Here is an 18,182-nt window from a genome sequence, read left to right as displayed (position 1 = left end):
ATTCTTAAAATTCAGAACAGCCACGTATTTGCTTCAGTGTCAGGCATGAAGTTAAACAGCCGCACTTCCAAATGGGAAGGATTAATGAACCACAACAGCTGGCCTTAGCGCCACAAACTCCGGCTAGCAGGACAGGCATCGGGCAGGCTAGGGGTTCCTCCGCCCAAGCGGGAGGGGCCACGCTCCTCCTCGGAAGCTAGGTGGGGGCCCGGCAGCCCTCATGGCGTCACCTCCGGGTCGCGCAAGCACTTCCGGGTCACCGGTCCAGCGCTGTGGTTTCCGTGGCCGAGGAGGTGGTCGCAGCAGGCGCCCTGCCCGGCTCTGCTGGCGCCGCGGCGGAAGCGCCTTCCCTCAGGTAGGCGGCGGCGGGGCCGGGAGCGGGGGAGCCGCGGCGGGGTGGGCGGTAGCGAGCGCTGTGGCCGCCGGAAGCCGCCCCCAGGCAGACGCGGCCGCGCGGGAGCAGCCGCCTTCCCGCTGTCCTCAGGCCGCGCTCGGTGGACGCGTGTCTGGCTCAGAGACCCGACCCGAGCGCTTCCGCTTCATCTCCCCCGGGAGGAGGGAGCTCCGCGGTTCTGCAGCTGTCGCCACCTTAAAGGATTGCAGATGGCCGCGGCGACTAGCTTCAGCAGACGTTGAAGTCGCTCCTAGCTGTTTTCTAACTAATGCTTAGATGTCGAATGGGAGCGCGACCCGGCTCTCTGCTGGCCCGTTGCAAAGTTTGCATCTCTCTGGCCCTTTTCGCCTCTTCTCCACACCCGTATGCCGACCGGTGTTTACCTTCAACGGATTAAATGTTTCGTTTGACTCCCGTCGTCGGTCAGGTACTGTTCTCGGCCCGCAGGTTTCCTCAGTGAACGAAACACAAAGATCCATGCTCTCGTGAACCTTACATTTTATACAGAGAATAAATATAAGACCGTTATGTAACTTGGCTTATGGTACCAACAAAAAATCTGAGCGAGCTAAAGGGTCTGGCATAGTGGGTGTGTGATCAGCTGAGGCGTTATTGGGTGGGAGCTGTTGGGGCAAGGATGAGTTTTGTGTGGTAGTCAAGTTCATATCTCAGCAAGAACATCCCAGGCAGCAAGACCAGCCACCAGAGAGGCAGAAACATGCCTGTCATGCTCAGGGAAGTTAGGATGTCCGAGAAAGGGGATAGAGAATAGAGGCAGACAGTAAGACCAGACCTAAAAGGTAGCCAAATTGTCAGTGCAGATGAAAGCCGTGATAAAAAGATTTTTCTAGCCCACGTTTTCAAAAAATAACCCCAACTGTAAATAATAAAGCGCGTGGGGGACGAGTGTGGAATGAAGTGAAATCAGGACACCATTTCGATGATCCAGATGCCTTGTAATAGTGGCTTAGAACAAGGAAGTAATAGAGGTGTTGAGAAATGTTTGGATACTGCGTCCATTTTGAAGGCTGTGTTTACAAGATTTGCTAGAAATTGCACATCTCAGTCGTTTACGTGACTTTGAGAGCTACATTAAAGGTCTAAGCCAATGGAAGTTTGATGTTACTTAAGCTGAGAGATAAAAAAGACAAGTAGAAGTTTTGAATAGGAAATTAGTACCAGAATTGAGAATTGTTTGGAAGACGTGCGAATTGGGGAATCACCAGCTGATATTTAAAGCCATAAGAATGAATTAAAATTGACGGAAAAGGAAGAGACTGTCCACCCTTAATCCCAGCACCCCAGGAGGGCAGAGGCAGGCGGATCTCTGAGTTCCAGACAAGAGGGTCAATCAGCCGCATGAACCAGTGAATCTAAGAAGACAGCCCCAAAGTGAAGTACCAAGCAGAGATCCTGTAACCGGAAGTCAGCTGTATCCGATGCGCTGGTTGGTGAAGATCATCCCTCAGCGGCCTGCAGCATCGGTTTCATTACACTTAGAGTCCAGAGCTCGGTGTGACTAGGGGAAAGGGAGAACTGGAAACAGTGAGTCAAATAACTCTTAACTTTCACCAAACAGGAATAGAATGTAGGTGGCAGGGGAAGTGATTTTGAATAGTGGTGGTTGTTACTCTACCCAAGGTGGGAGAAGTAACTGCCATTTTGTTTGCTGATATTGATGATGAGAGAAAGAAGGAACGACTGAATTGTTAGACAGTATCCTCAAGTATGCTAGAGAAAGAGGCCTGATACAAAGGTGAGAAATTACATGTAGATAAAAGCATGTTGAGTGTATGTAATGACAGAAAGAGTGTATGGGTACAGGCAGTGGTAAGTAGGTGAGTAGATAGATGGATGTGGTGGTGAGATTCTAGTTTCCACTAATTTAATTTTATCAGTAAAGTAGAAATATGCCCCACATGAATGTATTTCTAGTGTTTTTGATATGCCACCAAGTTTTTTACTCAACAATATTCTTTTAATACATAATACACACATTGTTCAGAGTGGTAAATACATTCCCTGTCTTCATGTATCATCTAGTCTAGTAGATGAGGACAATACCATGTGTCAACCTTAGTTATTGGTAGTAGTGAAACTGTGTGTGTCTGTGTGTGGGTGCACACACATGCACACATGTATGTGGGTGCTTATAGAGGCCAGAACAGGATATGGGATCCCTTGGAGCTGAAATTACAGCTGGTTGTGATCTAGCCAGTGTGGGTGCTTCAGAACTGAACCCAGGTCCCCTACAATTGCTCTTACCTTCAGGAGAGATGTCTCAACTATTTGATTTTTTTTTTTCTGTGTAAAATAAACAATTTTACATGTGGGTACAAAGAGAGAAGTGAGGACAAGAGATAAAAGTTTGGAGTAATCAACATATAGATGGGGTTTAACACCATAAGCTTAGATGGAATAACTAAGGGGGAAAGCCAGTAAAGAGAAGACTTAAGCCTTAGGGTCACACAGGAGATGGAAGTTAAGGAGCTGAGGAAGAATTGCCAAAGGAAACAGGAAATACAGTAGTTCACAAGCTGGGAGTAAAGAACTGAGAGTGGTGCCCCAATAGCTAAAGGAATGTCTCAAGATCACAGAATGATCTCTTGGATGAGATAATGGCCAACTGTATATAAAGATGGCTGGTCTTTACTTTTGCCAAGTCTTATCCCAAGTGAATGTTTGAGTTCATCTTCGTTCATCTTGTCTCTGTTTCCTGTCACAATGCCATCCTCTTGGCAGGAACTCTAATGGAATTTTAAGAGAACATAAAAATAAAGGACCCAAATGCAGATGCCATGTCACTATGTGACAGCAGGTAGAATGGATGCTATATGGAAATTTTTAAACTTAAGAGAAACCTGTGGGAAAAGTAAGAGTAAAGATTTTAATGAGTATGTCAGCATACTGAATTAAGATAAATACCAACTAGGTGGTGGCGCACGCCTTTAATCCCAATTCTCAGGAGGCAGAGGCAGGCAGATCTCTGTGAGTTCGAGACTAGCCTGGTCTATGAGAGCTAGTGCCAGGACAGGCTCCAAAGCTACAGAGAAACCCTATCTCGAAAAATCAAACAAAGAAGATAAGAAGATAAATACCATACCAATGTTAAAATCAGATAAATCAACTTTGAACAATTCTTCTAAATTTTACAGTAAATTAATATAGTAATTGATAACGAGTTCTAATAGTTCTGTGTTAGAATACATGAAGTAGTAGACTATTTTATATAATTTACATTGTTACAGGTTGGTCTTTTATATTAAATTTGTAGGACATCAATGCAAGCCTGAAGAAAAAGTAATTGCTTCATTTTAAGCCATGGCATATCAGTTATACAGAAATACAACTTTGGGAAACAGTCTTCAAGAGAGCCTTGATGAGCTCATACAGGTGGGGGCCAAATATTAAACATGCTTTATAAGTCTTCAAATTTTTTTGTTAAAAAAATTTTAAGTAAATGATTTTCCTCTTATTAGTGATGAAGTATAGAAATAATCCTTGGAAGTATTATCTTCTCATCTCAAAGTTAGAAGAAAGGGATATTCTATCACTTTAAAAGTAGTTCTGGCCAGTATAATGAAGGATTCTTTGAAATTTGAGTTAGAACTTTAAATTTCTGTTTCAGTTTTAGAAGAATTAATCTTATTCAAATCATACAACTAAGAAAGTATTCAATATTTTTTATTTATGTTCTGTTGTGATCTGAAGGGAGATGTGGGAGCCAGATGGCTTTTGTTTTTTTGAGATAGGGTCCAGACTGTCATTGAGTGCGTTCCATAGTTTAGAATAGTCTAGAGCTTCTGGTATTCCTGCCCTTGCTCCCAACCCGCTGGGATTGTAGGTGTGCAGCACCGTGCCTGGCTCCGTGTGTCTTTGTTTTCTTTATATATAGGGTCTCATGTCTTTTATTAGGAAAAAACTTGGTTTCCCATTTGTTGAATACTTTGTCCATCATTGACGGAACAGGAAGAGTTTTTCCTGGCTTTACAAACTCACTGCAAATTTCCTTTTTTGTAAAGATAGTAAAGAAGTTTTGTCAGGCTTTGCTTCATCATCACTTAGATAGAGCACAGGGAATAAGGACTTCTGCTTCAGAAGTTTTGGTTAACTTCTGTTAACTATTAGACTATAATTAATTTACTTTATTTTGTCTTTAATGTTCTTTCCTTAGTGAATTTATGATCTTCATTTTTTTTCTCAGTCTCAACAGATCACCCCCCAGCTTGCCCTTCAAGTTCTACTTCAGTTTGATAAAGCTATAAATTCAGCATTGGCTCAGAGAGTCAGGAACAGAGTCAATTTCAGGGTAAGGATATTTTCCTGTATCTGGAAGTCTGCACCGGTTACTCTGAGAGCTTATGTGGACTTACTCAGCATAACAGGAGGATTTGATTAGTCTGGTTTGGGAACTTGTTGTATAATAATCGAATGATACACTATTTCTTTTAAGATTTATTTACTTACTTTGTTTGCATATATGCCCACATCCCAGAAGAAGGCACAAGATCTCATTACAGGTGGTTGTGACCCACCATGTGGTTGCTGGGAATTGAACTCAAGACCTCTGGAAGAGCAGCCAGTGCTCTTAACTGCTGAGCCATCTCTCCATTTTTAAATCAGCTGTATGAAGTTTCTTCGTTCCATGAGATACATATTGCTTTTAGATTTTAATTTCATTGTTTCACAAATCATCCTGTACATGTTTGGCTTTTTTGTCCCTGAAGAATTACTGAGATTTCAAAGGCCTGAAAGGTATTAGCTGCAAGGTGGAAGGTAAGTAACAGAGTATCCCTTATGTTCCGTTGTTTCTCAGACTCTGACCTTCCAGGAAAGGTTGGTTATCTGTAGACTCTTCATGTTGCCTCCCGTCTACCCTGAGATAGCTTGCCTTACAAAGTCTGTTCTTGTAGCTGAGCGTTTTTTGAATCATCCTGTTTTGAACAAAGTACCACTCTTAATTTTGTGGTAATTTGGGGTTAAGAACTCATTGCAAAATGTGGCAAAATGGTGGAGACATGTGGATAATGGTGTTTGCTGTTACCCTGTTGTATCTCTCTACTATCTTAAGCTATAGTACAAGTTACAGCCCTACTATAGAAATAAATTTAAAACACAAAGACCAATATAGGAAAAGAATCTATGAGTAACATTTAAGAAAACCTAGGTGTTGAGGAAAGGCGAGTGTTTTGTTGATAAAATACAAAAAAAAAAAACCAAAGTATTATTTTTTTAAGCATTTAAGTGCCTATTAGGTAATAGACATTGTTTTAGGTATCAGAAATGCAGAAGTGAACAAAATAGATGAGTCCCCATTTGACTTGTATTTTACTGAAGAGATAAAACGTGTTTATGTTATCTATAGATGTCTATCAGCTCTGCATGCTTAAAAATTAAAGGCGTAAATAGTCAAATAGAAGACTATCAGCCAGTCATGATGGTGCACACCCTTACTTCTAGCACTGGGGAGGCAGAGGCAGGCAGATCTCTGCCTCTGCTGCCAGCCTGGTCTACAGACTGAGTTCTTGGACAGTCAGGGCTTCTTCACAGAGAAACCATGTCTTGGGGGAGAGGGGAGAGTCTCTAAGAGTATAAAATTTGACGAGTTGATTCTTGGGTTTTAATAGTAGGGGTTCAGACAAAGTTGTTCTTTGTCTGCCCAGCTTGAAATTTCAACTTTTAAATCGATCTTTGTTAAACTGCAAAAGTTTTGGCCTCTTAGAAAATTGATGGACTACTTTTCAGAGGCAGTAAGGTTCACAAAACCTTGATAGTCTTCTAATTGCTCTGTTAGAAGTGTCTAGTATGAGTTTCTTTTGCAAAAATTAATTCAACACTTGTGTTTCTTATGCATACTGTTTTTAAGTCTGTCAGTTTTCCAAGAGTTGGCCCTGACCAACTTAGTTTTCCAGTTTGCTTTTTCTTTTCCCATTGCTGCTGCTGCAGCTGAGGATTCTATACCCTGCTCTGCAAACTATATATACAAAAAGCATTCTGTTTAGCTTGGTGTACCATATAGCAAAGAGACAACATGTTGCCACTACTTAATTTTCTAAGTCACATTGCTTGATTGAATATCAGTATGTATTTTATGTATAATAATGTTTGCTGATCTACCAATAAGATTGGATCTACTCATTTAAGGAATAGAGTGGTTTTACACAATAGATAAGCTAATTTTAGATTCAAAAGTTATGCTACTCAGTAGGATATTACAAGAAAAAGAGTTCTTAAGTATGAAAACTAAAGCTTTATTTATAAGTTAAAATTTATTAGTAAAATGTCAGAAACGTGACCATAGCAGGATTTTAGAAAGTAAATTCACATAGAATTAATACATATAACTAGACTTTTAAAGAGCCACTGTGTGCCCTTAAGAGGATGGAAGAAATGGCCAATTAAACATCATAATACTCAGCTCCAAACAGTAATAAGTAAGCATTAAAATATTTAAGTAGTACAAAAGTATTCCTTCTTATGACACAGTTTCTTCTAGTTTTTCATGGTTTTGTTGTTCGTTGTCTCTATAAATGAGTAATGAGTACTGTGTAACTTTTAAGTTGCTGTTTTAATTTTAGAAACACAATATATTGTTGATACATTTTAAAAGATTCTATTTTTTAGAGACAACTGTTAAAATCAATAGTGAGTCAAAAAAACTCTGAAAGAAAAAATGAATCTAAAATTTTTTAAATTGCAATTCTTCTAGTTCTTATAGATAAGGTACTAGATTCTGAGTCTCAAGTAATACACAAAAAGCAAGATACCTAAGTAATTAAAAATTATATACAATAAAGGTTCACTATCCTTTGCAGCTCACCTTTTAATAAAAACATTGAGGGAGTTGGATTTTTATGTAGGAGCAGGAACATATCCTTGGACATAAAATGAAGCAGTTTTAAGTGTGAAAAAAATATTAGGTTAAACACCAATACAATGGACAAAAGCCTAACATCCACTATGTGCATGTGTACATTCACATGTAAAGTTTAGCACAAGATATTTAAACAGAAAAATCTTAAAATCCTACAGTATCATCCATATTGGTAAAAACTGAGTCTAAGGATGATTTTAAAAACTGATGGCTGTGAATGAATGAGTTAATTAATTTAGTAGACACGAGTAATTACTGTGTGCTAGCTTCTGGGCTCTGAAAATACAACAGAAAGCACTGGTCTCTGCAAGCAGACCATTAAAACCAATACATTAACAGTGTTAGGATATTACGGTTCAGTAGAGTACAGCAAGTATGGAAGACAAAAGGCTAGTCCTGAAGAATTTTTCAGAGTCAGCTAAAGGATGATGGTATTGTGGAAAGGAAGATAACATTTGGAATGTGGTAGGAAGTTCCAGACAACAATTCTTTAGGAGGTTCTAATGTGAAGGAAACATCAAAGAAACCATAGGACCCCCAACAAGTCCAGATCCTGTACTGATGCTACCAGGAGGTCAGTGAAGGACCGTTGATCATAGGAGTCACACGGTTTTACTCACATGAAGAGTGAGTTACAGGGGAATAAAGCTAGAGGCAGAAGACCATGCCTCTTAGCCAGCTGAATCAGAAGGGTCAAGGTAGCTTTTCTTACAGTTGTAAAAGGGATGGCTAGACATGGAGAAGTTTTAAAAGGCACATCTGACGGAACTTGACACTATGGATGTAGTGGGATGGAAAGACAAACTGGTAATTTTCAAGTTTCTGCCTTGAATGACAGCAGAATCACAGAAGAGGCTGGTTTGGAAGACAGTGATGTGTCTGAGCCAGTTACAGGATTTAAATTGTCTTAATGTTTCTAAGGAATCTCTGCTTTTATAGAATTTAGAGAATGAACACCCAGGGAAATATGGAGCTTTAAATATTTGTAAAAGAAGTTCAAATGGAGCTAGGTACATATGTTTAATCCCAGCACTCAGAAGGCAAATCTCTTTTGAGTTGGAAGCCAGTCTCAACTAGGCAGGAGAGAGTTTAGTGGATAAGAATGCTTATTGCTCTTACAGAAAATGTGGATTTGGTTTCCAGCACCCATATCAGGTGACTCCAAATCAAGGGATCAGACTCCTTCTCCTGGCCTTCACAGCCATCTGCATGCATGTAGTACATATAAACTCAGGCAAGCATGTACCAGACATACATATATGCATATATATGTATATATATATATGTATATATATGTATATGCACATATAAAAGTTAATATTTTTAATCAAATGGGCAAGATATAGTGGTGCACTTGGGAGGCAGAGGCAACAGTTCCAGGACAGCCTGGTCTGCATAGTGAGTTCTAGAACAGCCAAGGCTGTGTAGAGCAACCCTTTCTCAAAAGAAAGAAATCAAATGGACTTTCATAATTTATCCACAAGAGGGCAGTAGACATACAAATTTAAGCTTTCATACAGCTTTTCATTTCAGGTAAGTAATTGACAGACTGTTTTAGAGTGCTAAAAATAGTTAAGCAAAAATATTTTTAAACTCTTCCCTTAGCTGACTTATCCAGATTGTCTCTACTTATTTCTACGTAGATGAAATTAAGAAAATAATTTAAGTAAGCTAAACATTAAGCATACTGTTTTAGGAGCTATATACTTGGTAGCTAAGTTCTCTTGAGTTACTTTGGAATAAAGCATGAGGGGAAACAATGGCTTCTCATGGCATTTCTTAATGTTTTGTTTTAAAGGGCTCTCTAAATACATACAGATTCTGCGATAATGTTTGGACTTTTGTATTGAATGATGTTGAATTCAGAGAGGTGACAGAACTTATTAAAGTGGATAAAGTGAAAATTGTAGCCTGTGATGGTAAAAGTAAGTGTTCCCCTAATTACTGTGAAAGTAAAATTTGTTGAAATATTTTTTTCTCCTCTTTAATTATCTTGATCTATCTGAAAGTCTCAGGGGAAAGTGGCCAGGTGATCAACCTTCAGATAAAAACCTCGCTTCTGGATTCTACATCTATCTCCTTTACTGAGAGTACATCTGTATGCTCACATGGCAAACAGACACTTAGCACAGATTAAATTCATGTGCAAGGAAAGGAAGCAAACTACTAAGTTTCCTTCCACTGAGTTGTTTATTTGAAGCAGTCATCAGGCTTCTCACTGCCACCTTTCTCTTTAGGAAAGTAATGTGTAACTTTGAGCATTTTAAAATTTATGTGTTGCTGAATACCCTATACTTATATATAACAAGTTAATTATTTTAAAGCTGATTTAAACTATTGCAGTTATAATGGGAAAGCCCCAGTCCTCTGATTTGTTAAAGTGCACAGCGCTGCCCCCTGCTCAATGACTGGCTATTTCCTTTTGTTTATTTTTGAATAGAACCCAAGTCCTTGTACTTGCTGGTTTGCACAAAGTCATGTTCTAGCCCTGTGTTTTATTGTGTATTACTTCAGTTGATAACAATTGTGTTTGAAGCACCACACCCTGGAGTGTAAAGACTTCCACTTGAAGAAGGGGCTTCTAAGAAGCAAGGGAAAGATAGGAAGTAATAGCCCCATTTCTTGAGTTTCGCATCAAGTTTGTTTTGTTTTTGTTTTTTGAGACAGAGTCTCTGTAGCCTTGACTGGCCTGGAACTCACTCTGTAGACCAGGCTGTCCTCAGACTCAGAGATTTCACCTGCCTCTGCTGCCTAACTGCTGGGATTAAAGGCGTGTTCCATATGACTAGCTACAGTCTAGATTTTTAAAGAATATCTAATCACTGAAGAAATGTAGAGAATACAGAAAAGCTCCATATATAAACTAGCTTCCAAAGTCAAGACTTCAAGTTTTAGGGTTATATTTTTATAGTAACATATCTGCACAGACATGTTTACACACATTTTTTCATATAGAGTATTTTTAATCTGATTTCTGGTAGCTACATAAAATTTTCAGTCCTTTATATTTATTTAATTTGATTTTTATTTTTTTTAAGGCACGGTTTCTCTGTGTAGCCCTGTCTATTCTAGGACTCACCTTGTAGACCAGGCTGGCCAAACTCAGAGATCCATCTGTCTCTGCCTCCAGAGTGCTGGGATTAAAGGCTAAAAAGTCTTCCAGATGTCAGAAAGTCTAGGAAATTAGCACTATTGCACTGACTTACTCATCAGAGCTAACTAGGAGTCCTCAGCAGTAGTCCTAGAGACTTTTTAGTGTGACCAGCAGATACTTAAGATTTTTTTTGTTTTTGCTAGGAACAGTGTACATTTGAGTCACTTTTTGTTTTGTTTTCCATTTCTACAATGGTAGTATTGTTTGCTGTGCCACAGGTTAAATTTCTGTATTCAAAATAATTTACACTTTGATGTTTTTTTTTCTCTTGTAATTTAAGCTAATAACATCCGTATAACTCTTAGGGTTTTGATGCTTATTGAACCATTGAATTTGTGCATTATTTTTGTAATTCCTAGATATTTGTAAATAAATTACTATAAATGAGCCAGGTGGTACAGACCTGTAATCTTTATTACTTGGGAAGCTGAAACAAATACTATCTTCAAAGGTGACCGAGTGAGCTCAGGGCCAGCCTGAGCAACTTAAACTCTATCTGAAAGAGTGAAAAGGAGGCTGGAAACTCAGCATATTGATAGAGGGCTCAGCTTATATGAGACCTTAGGCTCAATCTTTAACCCTGGGGAAGGGAGCAGGTAATGAGCACCAGTTCCGCTGAGGAGAATTTGTGTAATGATGAAAATGTTCTTCATCTGCAGTCCATAGTAGTCATGCATGGCCCTTGAACACTTAAAATGTGACCAGGGCAACTAAAAATTTTTATCATCTTATCTCATTAACTGATTTAATTAATTTAAATTTTAAGCAGCTGCATGTTGCTAACCAGTCACGACTGAATTGAGCAGGGTAGATGTGACCAGTAGAAGGTCAGTTTCAGTCATTTGAACCCAAAAAGCAAAATTACCCTTTTTTACTTCGGTTAGGTGTTCTCTGGAGAGCTGCCCTAATTTAAAGCAAACCATGGTAATTGATCTTCAGCAAAGATTGGATCTCTGAGTTTGAGGCTAGCCTGGTCTACAAAACAAGTTCCAGGACAGCCAGGGTTATAACACCGCCCCCCTCAAAAAAAAAAAAAAAGGAAGGAAAAATGGTTGTGGTGGATTCCATTTTTCTGTATCCACAGGAAAAGATGAAATCTTAGACATGGTTAAAATATAGTTTGGCATTTAAAGATTAAATTCAGTTAATTAGGAAAATTCCTAATAAATCAGGTGCTATAAAATTTCATACTTCTAAAATTAGCATCCATCCTAAATTAAGCTGTGTTCTCAACAGAGTAGCAGAGAAAAGGGCAGCAATAGCCAGAACCAGAAGGTTGCTGTATTTCCCAGCAGGATGTGGCCTGAAAAGGCTATTTACACTATCACACAGCAAATAGCTGGAGGCTTAGGCTGTTTCTTCCGTCTGCCTTGGGAAGGAAGCTGTTGACCTTGGCTGAGCCTCTCTGGAGTGCCCCTCTCTCCCTGCGGCCTCCTCCTCCCCCACACTGTTAGTCCTTCTCTAGATGTACCTGAAGTACTGATATTTAGGATTTGCTCCTTGAATTGATCTCTTTCCTGTTTCTAGATACTGGCTCCAATACTACGGAATGAGTAAGAAATGCGGCTTTTTTATGCCACCTTCTGTTATTTTCATCGCTTTTTGAAGAGAAACATAGAAGAGACTTTTTTTTAATTTATTCTCACGGTGCAGAAATGACAACACTGTGCTATACTACCCAAGGGTTCCACAGAGAGAAGCATGTGGCTCTGTTCTCTTACATGACCTTTAGTACACAGCATAAATGGAACTTTTTTAAATGACAAATCAAAAGTGGTTGCCTTCAAAAGAATATTCTTCAATAAACTTGTTTTAAAACTTGTTGTGAGTAATAATTGATGTAGCTGGTTAGCAAGGAGTTGTCAGAATACCAGATGAGCTATTAAGAGGGACTTGGAAAAGGTATCCTTCTGATAAAATCATGTTTGCTTTGTCAATTGTAATTTTATCTGTTAAATACCAGGGGCAGACCCAAATGTAGATGGAATTTTACTAAGAAAATCTCATGCACACAACCCTTTTTCCCCCAAAGGACAAATTCAAAGATAGTTATCAATGTGAGTAACCTAAGCTAATGAGGTGAACTTTAGATAGCTGGTATAGGAGAACTAAGACCCTGCTCCAAACAGCATTCCTGTGAGCATGTCACTTATTTTGACCTGGCCCTTATTAGTGTTCATACATTTTTAAATGGTCTCTATCTTACCAATTACTGGAATTATAATTTGTATCCAAAATTCTGGGGCTGGAGAGATGACTAAGCAGTTAAGAGCTTTTGTTCTTACAGGGCGCCGGGGTTTGGCTCCCAGCACCCCTATAGTAACTCACAACTGCCTACGACTCCAGTTGCAGGGACTAAACACACTCTTGAACCTCTGAGGACTCTAGGCATGCATGTGGTGAACGTACATACATGCAGGCAAAACACAGGGTAAGTCTTTAAAGTCTACTCCAAGTCTGTCACATCTGTTTCTACGTCTCTATTCTTGAAGGAAAAGTGTCCCGTTGTCAGACTTGGGAAATGCAATGAAGAGCATGGCTGTCTATAGACACTGTTGAGAGAGCAAATACTAGGTGATTGGTGGATGGATTTAGTGCTGGCTTATCCAAATCTCATATAGACTTGGCCCTTTTGATTTTTCTTGACAGCGTTTTCTCTATGGCCTTGGCTGGCCTGGAACTTGCTCTGTAGACCAGGCTGACCTGGAAGTCAGATATCAGCCTGCCTCTGTCTTTCCAGTGCTGGGATTAAAGGCATGTACCACCACCACCCCACCTTTCTTATCACTCGGTAGATGTGAACATCTGGTATCCCCTTTTGTGGCCAACTTCATTTCACCTGCATTTCAACACTTGAATATGATAACATTCAAGATGATAATTAGGGTCAGTAGAGCTGTGAGGGGGGCCTAGAAGGCAGCCCAAGCCTGGTGTTCCTGTTTGTACAACTTGACAAGCTGATGTGAAACCCTGGACCCAACTTCCATAAGGCATCAGTTTTCTTTTTTGTTTTAAATGCTATTTTTGTTTTGTCTGGGACAATAGCCAAGACTTGACAGCTTGTCCAGAAATCAGACATGGGACCTTCAACAATCTCAGCAGATAAGTCACCAATGAGCTGCAGCTGAGTCTCTGGTAGCTATATTCTTGACACAGTGTCTTGTTAAGCATTCTTAAGGCTGCAGATAGGTGGTTCCTGCTTTACCAGATTAAGGTGGTACATTCTAAAAACATTATTACTATTGTGTATATAACTGGGGATCAAGGGCAGATGTGTGTCATAGCATGAATGTGGAAGTCAGAGGACAAACAGGATGTCTGTGTCTGCAGTTTTCATGTGGGTTCTGGAGATTGAGTTCCTAGACTTTTGTGTTTGAGCCATCTTGCCTACCCGCTTTATCATGGTTTTGATACATCCTCTTTATGGGTTTTTCTAGAGAATCATGGGAAAGTGCACCTAAAAGGAAGATGTGGCCTACCATGATTTGGGCATATTCATGAATATGCCTCTTACTTAAGTGTTTTATACAACTTTAGAAATCCACAATGCAGAACTTGCTATTCTCCTTAGGGATAGCCCACCTCAATTTCTGGAGTGCTTGCTTTACTCAGTAAATCAGCTTAGCCAGTGTTGACGGTGCACGCCTTTAATTTCAGCAAGGCACAGCAAGTGGATCTCTGAGTTCAAGGCCAGCCTGGTCTACAAAGCAAGTCCCAGGACAGCCGAACCTACACAGAGGAATCCTGTCTCTGGGGAATGGGGAGATGGCTCAGAAAATCAATTCTGCTCAAACATGAAGGCCAAACATTCTTCAGAACCCACACAAAAGCCCCTCAATGTGACCTGTGATCCCAGCACTGGAGAGGCAGAGACAGGTTTCCTGGGACTTATTGACTAGCCAGTCTACTCAGAGTGGCAAGCTCCAGGTTCATTAAGACACTATCTCAAAAAATGAAAAATTAAGGAATCTTTTTTTTTGTCCAACAAGTAGAATATTTAATGAACATTTCTTTAAAATATTTTTTTTTTATTTCCACTTAGTCAACCCTAAAAACAAGGAGATCTAAGTGTAATGATCTGCTCTGACCCTTTAAGAGACAAGCCATGCCCACTCCCCTGTCCGCCAAGGCAAGCTGATCTTCAGCTTCCAGCCCAAGTCCCTTTTCTTTTCCATCTCTCACCTGAAGAGGCAGCTTCTACCTTGTTCCATTCTCCCCCACTTCTCCCCTTCCCCTGTCTCTATCTCTATCTGTCTCTCTGTATTTCCTCTGCTCTTCCCCCTTCTTCCCTTACACCCTCTCCATCCCTTCCATAATCCACTAAATAAATATCCAGCCTCACTCTGCATGGCGTGTCTCTCACCGCCACGCGGCTCCCTGCCTGGGACCAGCCGCCTTCGGAGACCTGCGGCGTATTCTCATGGCATGCCCATCTGTCTGTTTCTCCTCATGGGACTCGCCCCTCCTGGCCCACTGCAGCCACTTGGGAACTGTGCCATCCCTGCCTGGGACTGGCAGCTCTCAGGACCTGCCCACTGCCACCACTTAGGGACCAGCGGCATTTCTGCCACTGTAGCCACTCGGATCCGCAGCATTTTACTTAATCCATTACATTGGTGCTGTGAGACTTGGGAGGCTCTCCTGCCCCAAGTCATTATCCCGGGATCAGGATCCAGAACCAGGTATTTTTTTCCACAACAACCACGTGTTCCATATGCCTGAGTGTAATTTCTATACAAACACCGGCTTCAATTGGTGAGTTTCCCCCATTCTGGTCACTTTAACCATTTCTCTGAACCTGAGGAATTGACCATTGAGCTCCCAGAAATCTTCTGGTGTTCCTAGAAATGGGGGACAGTCCCCAACCATGGTCTTTGGGCTATGGTTGCACCCTTCGCCAACATTCATCTGTGTATTGCTTCCCTTAACCTAAAATCGTCTTTGGATAGCCCGGGGTTGGTCCTCCCGTGACTGGGGGATCCAGGGTCCCTCAGATTCTTCTTTCTCTCTTTTTCTTTTTTTCTCCCCTGCCGTGAAAGGTCACTCGGAGCAGACTCTGGCCTCTCTGGCTTCTAAGTCACCCTGAGCAGATCCAGTCAGGCTGTAGCACTCCACCTGTAGGCAGAGGATACTCCTACAGGTCCTGAGGTGTTCACTGCCAATTTACACCCTGCCTATAAGGGGAGACATCCTGTTATAGGCCTTGTGGTGTCGCTGTTTTGCGGGTTTTCACGGTTTCAGCTATGGGTAGCAAGCCATCCAAGCCCATTAATCCAGCCTCCTCCCTGGGATGCCTTTTAGAGGCCCTAAAACCCCACGCCTTAATGCCCTACTTCTTCAGTTCCTACCCTCAATCCACTGGTGTCCCGCTAGCTCCGCTTTTACGGGAGCTTTCTAACTACTGTAAGCACACAGGCAAATGGAGGGAGTTTCCTTAAACTGTCCCTGTCACCACTGCTGCTGCCAACAAGATTGGTCGGATCTACAAGGCAACTGTTTCCAGTTCCAGCCTTTTGCTCCCCACCATGGCTTGTGGCAAGGTGACTCAGCAACAGGGCAGATCATGCCTCTATGTTTCTCTTATTAAACTTAAAATCCCTGCAGCTCAAAAATTGTGGCTTTTCCATACGTGTAACCACTGCCATTTTGTCTGAGATCAGGTGACCTTACCACCATCTTAAATGAGGTCAGGTGATTTCACTGCCATCTTAACTGGGTGGATTTTCCATATAACATGTGACCACTGCCATTTTGACTGAGGTCAGGTGACATTACCACCATTTTAACTGAGGTTAGATGACTTCACTGCCATCTTGGCTGAGAGCCAGGTCAGATAACCAAGTTCTGCCCTCTTTACTAAGGTATTCCCTGCCTGGTTCCCCAGTGTTAATTCTGTTACATGGGTAACTTTACCACCATCTTAACTAAGGTCAGGTGATTTCACTGCTATCTTAACTCAGAGCCAGGTCAGGTGACCAAGTCCTGCCATCTTTACTAAAATATACCCTGCCTGGTCCCCCAGTTTACTCATGTTTTTGTCTCTAAATTCCTCTTGTTGACTCTGTTGCATCTGTTTTGTGCAGTGGCATGCCTTTGGTAGGGCCCACCAAAAGCATCCCCTTCATCCAATTCCTGTTCACTCTGTGTGTGTGTGTGTTCATACATGTAACTTAAATGCACATGTTTACTGTTAAATGTTATAATGACTGTTCATTGTATCTCATTCCAGACTACAAAGCAATAAGTTTCATGTTTTAAATTGGTATGTACTTTTAAGTCTCTTACAACATTACAGTATATTTAATCATACCCTGCTTTAAAATATATTAAGATGTTCTCTACTATTGTCAGTTCTGCCGTTAACCTTCTATTGCATGCAGTGTTTTCTTTCTATCTTTTAACGAGTGTAAATCTTACCTGTTAAGTTGAGAGCCAGTACAGTCAAGCTTGGATCCAGATCTCCAGGCAAATTCTATACTGTAGCTGTACCTGATAAACAGCCCTCAACTGCTCAGAGATCTGGGGAATATGGCATTTAAATATTTGACTAGTAAAAGACTTTTTATAACAAAGAGAGACAGGTTGGCTTCAGCAGCAACCCTCTATTTCTTCCAAAGAAGACAGAAGACAAATAGGCACAAAACAACATTCATCTGCACTTTTCTTCAACTGCCAAGTGCTGACCATTGGACAAAACTGCCTTTCATCCAAACTGAAGCTCACCTGACAGTGAACAGAATCACTGGAATTGACAACCTCACTGCTCAGGTCAAGGTAGGCTTGTGTTCCTATAGATATCTTAGCCCACAGGATCTGCTGGAGCCTTGCAGACCCTGCGCTAAACAGCAAAAGGCAAATACAACCTTCAGCGACCATGGAGGACCCTGAGGAGTAGCTCTAGGTGCCAGCCAAAGAAATGTTCTGTCGTTTTTAATCAGTAACTCAATAAAAATTTTATCCTTCCCAAAGATCTCTGATGCAGTTTGACAGCTGAGAGGTTTTGTCAGTTTAAAAGGACAGCCTCACCAAACAAATTTTATTAGATTACAAATACAAGTTATTAAGGTGTGTACCTGCAAGTTATAAAGGTGTGAGGACAAGTGCATGCTATCAAATTCCTTTTCCCGCTGCCTTTCATAGTCTTAAAGATACTTTTCAATCTGCAAAAATATCTGTCACAATCATTCTGACATAAATATGCTACTGTTTATTATATATATAATTTCTGTTTTCACAAACCCAAAAAATTCTTGTGAGTTCCAGGTTGCCGAATTGAAGGATTAACCATAAACAAGTCAGGTACATTCCCCTCAATTCCCTGGTCCTCAAAATTTTTTTTTTCCTAAACTTAACTTTGTCCTCTGTTCTACCAATTCCTTAACCAGGTGTAAGATACACTAGACATTTCCATACTACAAACACCAGACAGGAACAAACAGATCAGCAACACCAGGATGTGACCAGTATCCAACTTTCTCAGGTCCCCCCAAGGCGACACCCACAAATAAACAGGAAGCAGTTTTAAGAATCTGCTACCCCAATTCCTTTAACCTGTTGTGCCTAAACTCCTGTCTTTTTATTATTAAAAAAGAGAGATGGGAGTGTAATGATCTGCTATCTTTTTATTATAAAAAAGAAATGGGAATGTAATGGCCTCTGATAGAATGCATTTTTATTTCTGGTCCCTAGAGTACATGGGCAGCTAACTGGAATGGAATGCCTAACATGAGTTCTACAGTCCTGGCACATGTACATTAGTA

At 40.7% G+C, this 18,182-nt stretch overlaps 1 protein-coding gene across 5 annotated transcripts; it reads left to right on the top strand.

Moving 5' to 3' along the window:
* Positions 1-181: 181 nt before the first annotated feature.
* Gtf2a2 (general transcription factor IIA subunit 2) lies at positions 182-12,243 on the top strand. 5 transcript variants are annotated; one of them, XM_041679450.1, is made up of 7 exons: positions 252-355; positions 671-821; positions 1,692-1,939; positions 3,669-3,787; positions 4,599-4,703; positions 9,067-9,193; positions 11,950-12,243. In XM_041679450.1, exons 4-7 carry the CDS (start codon positions 3,716-3,718, stop codon positions 11,973-11,975), a joined length of 330 nt encoding a protein of 109 aa, XP_041535384.1. In that variant the 5' UTR covers positions 252-355; positions 671-821; positions 1,692-1,939; positions 3,669-3,715; the 3' UTR covers positions 11,976-12,243. The 5 variants fall into 5 exon arrangements, with proteins under 5 accessions (XP_041535381.1, XP_041535382.1, XP_041535385.1 ...); XM_041679449.1 differs by lacking the exon at positions 1,692-1,939; XM_041679448.1 differs by lacking the exons at positions 671-821; positions 1,692-1,939 and having other exon boundaries at positions 218-355.
* The last annotated feature ends 5,939 nt before the right edge of the window (positions 12,244-18,182 follow it).

This window comes from Microtus oregoni, unplaced genomic scaffold (genome assembly GCF_018167655.1).
Source record: "Microtus oregoni isolate MIOR12 unplaced genomic scaffold, Mior012 000032F_ref0000030, whole genome shotgun sequence".
NCBI classification, from domain to species: Eukaryota; Metazoa; Chordata; class Mammalia; order Rodentia; family Cricetidae; genus Microtus; species Microtus oregoni.
This window is presented reverse-complemented; position numbering and strand designations above follow the sequence as displayed.

What these genes read in the sequence shown, in the direction of transcription:
- Gtf2a2 (XM_041679447.1), top strand. Translation starts at nt 221, where the DNA reads ATGGCGTCACCTCCGGGTCGCGCAAGCACTTCCGGGTCACCGGTCCAG. An exon ending in GCGGAAGCGCCTTCCCTCAG is followed by an intron (nt 356 to 670) that starts GTAGGCGGCGGC and finishes ACTAATGCTTAG; the next exon opens with ATGTCGAATGGGAGCGCGAC. An exon ending in TGACTCCCGTCGTCGGTCAG is followed by an intron (nt 822 to 1,691) that starts GTACTGTTCTCG and finishes CCTTAATCCCAG; the next exon opens with CACCCCAGGAGGGCAGAGGC.